Source organism: Bradysia coprophila (genome assembly GCF_014529535.1).
Source record: "Bradysia coprophila strain Holo2 chromosome X unlocalized genomic scaffold, BU_Bcop_v1 contig_45, whole genome shotgun sequence".
NCBI classification, from domain to species: domain Eukaryota; kingdom Metazoa; phylum Arthropoda; class Insecta; order Diptera; family Sciaridae; genus Bradysia; species Bradysia coprophila.
In genome coordinates, this window is record NW_023503339.1 from 136,003 (window position 1) to 142,002 (window position 6,000).

Here is a 6,000-nt window from a genome sequence, read left to right on the forward strand (position 1 = left end):
GAATGTATTTTCGATTTGTGTCGTTGGATAATACTTCATGGATGGTACAATAGAGTTTAAAATTGAAGTAAAAGCTTAGACAACAATGGCGAAAATAGGAGTGCGTTCAATCGATTTAAATGAAACTTTTTCGCTAAAATATATTCGAAATGCGTATGGTGCGTAGGTTACGTATGGTTTATATTCAGCCTTTAAATAAGCTGTTATGCGACATTTTTTTTGGTATGATTACTAACGATTACCAAATATTTCTATTGTTTTGAGAAGGTCTTTGGAATTGTAATGAAATTTCATATTTTTGCCTTCATTCGTTGTGTAGTAGTAGATATCTTAATCGAATCATGTTAACACTGAATGATAATATTATTCAATAAGGAATATTGGTGCTGCTTTTGTAGTAACAGCACCTCGAGATATCAAATTACTTGCCTGGTATAGTAATATACTATTAATTGATAGCAGTAGCAGAGTGAACAAATTGGACTTTTTGAAGGGTTAATTCATACTTCATAATGTACAATGCTGATGTCAAACTCGCATTATAATAATCATTGACGCACTCATCAGATCTAGAATTTTCAAACGGCGACAAATTTATTGAAACCAAAACATCAAATCATTTCTTTATTATAAGTTATTACAAACTCAGTAACGTATAAACAAAAAGCGCATACACTACGATGCATGATGTGGCTGGTATAAGTAGCTATTTTTCAATGTACTATTGAATTTGTATATTACGGTCACTACATTTGTTTGAAACGAAACGAAATTCTTACAAAAGAAAGAAAAAATGGTACGAACTCACAGCACATCACAAATGGAAACCTATGTCTAATGTCATCTATTGATGATAAATGCTTTTATGTCCTTGGGACAGACGTTATATTCTTCAGATAACACTTGCGCTTCCCTCTTCAGCAATGTCAAAGGTGCGGTGAAAATCTGCTGGTTGTCGTCTAAATTAAGTAGCTGCCGTATGTTTATCTGTGAAAATTTCAAATTTTACGTTAAACATTTGCGATCCTTTCTGTATCGTGCCGGTCTTACCAATCCCATCCTATGGCTTTCTGTACTGCATTCTTCCAAATAATTTCTATGCACAACCAGTCCCATCGACGATTTGCCTTTACCATTTCCCTTGACATGAGGAAGATCGCGCAAAACAGCCACCTCGACACCGGTCTCAAATGGTGTACGGTCCAGACCGAAATGTGGCAGCACTCCGATCCAATCATTTTCGTGCCAGATCAATTTCTCCATCGGATGCAGTAACGTTTTCATTTCCATGAATGTGTTGGATGTTAAGAATCCAGCCGGATAGTCCTTGCTGAGTTTATTACATTGTTCCAGGTTTTCGATTGCAAGTTTGAAAATGTTCAGCACCGGTTGATTATCGAGCACACCCTGACCGAGACCGCGATTGTCATCTTGAATGAGGCGACGATCTTGCATAATTTCCAACTGCAAAATTCGGAAAGTCTCGTCAATTTGAAGAGATGTAGCAGGAAATTTTGCATATAATTACCTGCCCTGATTGCAGAGACGATCCGCCTAATGGTTGTCCGCTCAATAGCGTCAATCTGTACGAATCGTCTTGAATAAACATCTGCGACGGAACAGGATAGTAGTTGGCTTGCAGCGGTAGTTTGCTGAAGCGTTGACGCTTAATCAGTTGCAATCCATTCAAATCCGTGTAGAACACGTCCTCGCTTTTAATAGCAGTCGACATTCTCATTATAATTTCAGTATTGTCCATATCGCCGATATCAATCAAATTACGGATTTCTAAACATCCGCCGCTGAGAATGTTCTCATGTATAGCGAATCGGAGTCCGGTTGTTACACTCGATTCCAAATTACCTTGCGTAACCAACACGGCTGGGCTGCCGATTTCCAATTGTGATGCTGGCCCATCCGGCAAAAACAGATAAGCACCGCTGCGTTCCGAACCGTGACGAGCTCCGTATTTCAAAAATTCTAGATGAACCGGAACATTTGGTGAACTCGAATCGACCGACATCGATTTAAGTAGGCCAAATTTATTGAACGATACACCGGGTCCATCTGAAATCCGTATGGATATTTCCCGAGGCTCTGCGAATTCCACTTGATGTGGATAGTCGGCCAGTACGACAGAGAAAGGACTTTTCGTAAGTATGGTAATCTTAGCGAATGTTGTGCCGCTACAAAGATAAAAATTCAATTGTTTGATCACTCGGTCATGACAACAAGTACTGTGTTCACCACTCACATGCTGCTTTCTACCGATGATGTTGAATGTATCATGTATGTCGATAATCCGAGTGGCGGCACTTTTGCTTTGAATACCAATTTGTATTTGGTGGTCGAAGCTTGTGGTGCCAATGTATTCATAATGCTTTTGTGCCAGGCCCATACCGGAGATACCTGCGAAGGTATACTGGTTTCCTGTAAATCCGTTACCATAACAAGCGGACGAGAAACATAAAATTCCACGACTTCCTCGCGGACATAGGGAAGTGAGTTGTGCAAAACAATATATTTTGTTGGAAGCTCTTCGCCGAGTATGATCGTTTGGCGACTTTCATTCGGATTCGGTGTACGAGCATCGTCCATATTGAAGTAAGTAAACTTATAGTCCGGTTGGTAAATCTGTAAAAAAAAAACTGTCATCGTCAAACCGTCCACCAACGAATCTATTTCGTCATCAACTTACGGAAGGTTTCGTTAGATAACGATATGCAGACTGTTGTATAACATTTTTGCATAAAATCAACGCTTCATTCATCTGCTTGGCATAATCTCTCATAACATGATCCTTGGCTGTACCAGTCACTCCATCATGATGCTGGAACAGCGATAAAGCTCTTGTGGCTTGTGTCAACATAAAATCAAATCCTGCATCGGCATCCCATTGCGACCAGCTGTGCAACATTTGAGCCGATCTGAAAAGCGATTTTTATTGGATCAGAATAACAAACAAAATTGAATGGAAAACCATCAAATGAGTGGATGTACCTCAAGTAGTTCATTAAAACTCGGTCCAACCGTTTGTGGAATGGTCTCGATGTGAAATATCCACTCCAGTAATGGTCGTCACGATCCGCATATGTAAAGAAGTCACCGCTTAATGACGGAAATTCGTCCAATCTCTTCTCCAAATGCACCGAATCGAAATACTCCTGCAGCGTTCCGAATTTGGCTTCTACATTCAAACTCGGCTCATTATTGATGTAGTCGAACAACTTCTGGTAATTTGTCCGTTGTGCTTCCCATTCGGTGCTTTGACTGTATCGGAAATCATCCCCGAGCGGTATGAGCACTGATCGCGTTTTGTACAACGTTGACTTTTTCCTCCATTGGTCGATTATGAGTTCGGCTCTGGAAAGGAAGCGATTGATGGGATGGAAGCAATTTGGCGGATCCTAATTGTTTACCTTTTTGCCACATTATTATCGTCAATGACTTGTGGAGGAATTTTCCACGGACACGATAAGCCGAAGCCATGCAAGCGTTTGAAATCGAATTGGCAACAAACTTTTGGATCTGGTCCGCAAGTATGTGGCACATCGTACGAGTAGAATGGCATCATATGGGTGAAGAGTTCGGTGTCACCAGTTGTATCTTGAGGAAAATGTTTTGTTTAATCGAAGAGAATTTTGACTTTTTCACTTCACTTACCCCACAATTGTCGCCAGCGAAATTCCAGTTCTTTCTTCTGTGCCAAACGCTTCTTCACAGAGTAATGTGTCCGTTGAATTAATAAATTTTGAAATCCCGATTCTTTAAGTAGCAATGGCATTGTAGCACTTTGTCCAAAAGGATCGATGGACCAAGAAGACGTTGGTGTCACATTTAAGTTAGTTTTTAGCCAAGTATGGCCTTCGGTAAGCTGCTGCAGCAGACATAGCCAATGCGAATTAGCTTCGTCGGGCATCACCCAACCGCCTGTGACGAATTCAAGTTGATTACGTTTGACCAAACTGAAAACCAATTTTCGCAATTAAATTTCGCCAAAATCGAACTCATATACTGTGCTGTCGTACTTCTTCACTTTCTTCATATCATCCGTGGACAAATTATCGTACCATCGGGAGAAGTATGATATTTCCGCCCAGATGAATGTCATATCACCGTTGTCAGTCAATTGAGCTAGCATATTCGTCAGAATGGACTTGGTCGTCTGATCGTAGTACTCGTCAAATGTCTTGATCCACCCGGGATCGTTATGCGAATGCGGTACCACGAATACTTTCAGTTTGTGATGGCTATTCCATTCGTGAATGTCGTAGTTTATGCGCCAGCCTTGCTTCCATTCACCACCATTTGGATTGTCGAATGTGAGTTCATTGTAAATGTCCAGCATCTGTGAAACAAAAGGTTTTAGATTTTCGATTTTAGAGAGTCAAAATGATCCAAAAAGGGGTAAATAAAACCTGAACATCCACCACAGGCATAATGTCACTTCTAAATGAACATTGCTTCTGATTTTCGCCACGGAATGTCACAGCAGCATGGATTACAGCTTCGTTTTGCATTTCCCTCTTATCCAATTCGGCACCATCGTTCTGATGGATTTGGGTCTCCTCGTCCTTGTTGTTAACATTCTTACTTTGGATGTTGTCGATTTGCTTCTTGATTTCTCCCACCTCTACGTTATGTTTTTGCAAGCCATTTTCCAGTGCCTTTAATTTTGATTCGATAAACTTCAAGTCCTACATTTTTCCATGGAAATGGAGATAATATTTTTTCATGATTTTGATGACGGGGTGATAGTAGTGAGTACACGTAAATACCTGAGTCTTCTGTGGTGAAATGGAGTAGTTTATGAGTGCGTAGAAAAATAAAAACACCGCCAGCAATACACCACTCAAATACAAGACAAATTTTCGTCGTAAACGCATCATCTCCGGATGTATAAATTTTAAAAACGAATCAAAAAGAAATCTAAAACCTTATCAACACAACTGCTGTAATAGGTAGCCGAACACGATTAACAAAAGTATACAACACGACACATATATTTCCTTCTTTTTTTGTTATGTATTCTGCGGCCGAAATCAATAAAATCCTCCACCCCAATAAGTCGGTAAATTACCAGCAACTACAATAGAGCACCTATTGACCGTTGCACAGCTGATACGATGATCTTTTTGACACCGCAGCACACTTTTCATTGATTCATTTAATTAAAACCGTGAAATTATCAACGATCAGGTCGAAAAAGGGAATCGCTTGTTTGTTGTTTTTTATCAGCTGTCAAATCTCTTTTGTTTATGATGGCTACCATTTATTGGAGCCAGAGAAATGACAGGTCGGCATATATTATCATTTCGTTGATGAGAGCATCCACAATGTGAGTTACGGGTTTCATTGACAACTGAAACGTTGCATCTGTTAAAAAATTATGCTCGATGTTTCAGAGAGCATACGTACTTTTTACCATTGTTTTCTAGTGATCATCAGTCAGTACTTTATCCAATGTGTTAAAATTTAAATTTAATTCACGCCGTAAATGTGCCTAAAATTTGAATTTCAAGTGAACGATTCGATGAAAAAGTGAACCGAAAAAAAAACATTTCACCGCTTCCTGATATGAAAATGACGCTGCGTTAGAATTAGTATTACGCATTTTCCATTTTGAATTTTGACCGCACTTACGGCGTCAATTTTCAACTGTGACTGGAAATGAAGATATTGGCCAAGTAACCTTATAATACTCGCTTCAAAAGGTTTCATACAAATTACCCTCTTTTCAGGCGGTAAGTATTTCAACAGTATCTCTTAACTTTTATGAGATTGATTCAAACCAATGCAAATCGTCCTTTTCAGTGCGGTGTTCAAATTTATTAGCCTATTTTCATGGTCATTGTCTAAAATTCAAAGCTAATACTATCCACGAGGTAAAATAATTAATTTTATTAGATTCACGGTGACGTTTGACTTTTCATACAAAATTTATGCCTTAAGTGCGCCTTCTATTTGAAAACGTACAGCGGGTAATTTTAATGCTCATTT

At 39.3% G+C, this 6,000-nt stretch overlaps 1 protein-coding gene across 2 annotated transcripts; it reads right to left on the reverse strand.

Moving 5' to 3' along the window:
• Positions 1-593: 593 nt before the first annotated feature.
• LOC119070080 (alpha-mannosidase 2) lies at positions 594-5,254 on the reverse strand. Of its 2 annotated transcripts, none has more exons than XM_037174387.1 (11): positions 4,779-5,254; positions 4,419-4,697; positions 4,029-4,348; positions 3,664-3,965; positions 3,420-3,606; positions 3,001-3,363; positions 2,699-2,927; positions 2,255-2,634; positions 1,529-2,186; positions 1,051-1,464; positions 594-987 (listed from the first exon to the last, which is right to left on the reverse strand). In XM_037174387.1, the coding sequence occupies exons 1-11, from the start codon at positions 4,887-4,889 to the stop codon at positions 841-843; spliced, it is 3,390 nt and encodes a 1,129-aa protein (XP_037030282.1). In that variant the 5' UTR covers positions 4,890-5,254; the 3' UTR covers positions 594-840. The 2 variants fall into 2 exon arrangements, with proteins under 2 accessions (XP_037030282.1, XP_037030283.1); XM_037174388.1 differs by having other exon boundaries at positions 612-987; positions 4,419-4,667.
• Between the last annotated feature and the right edge of the window lie 746 nt (positions 5,255-6,000).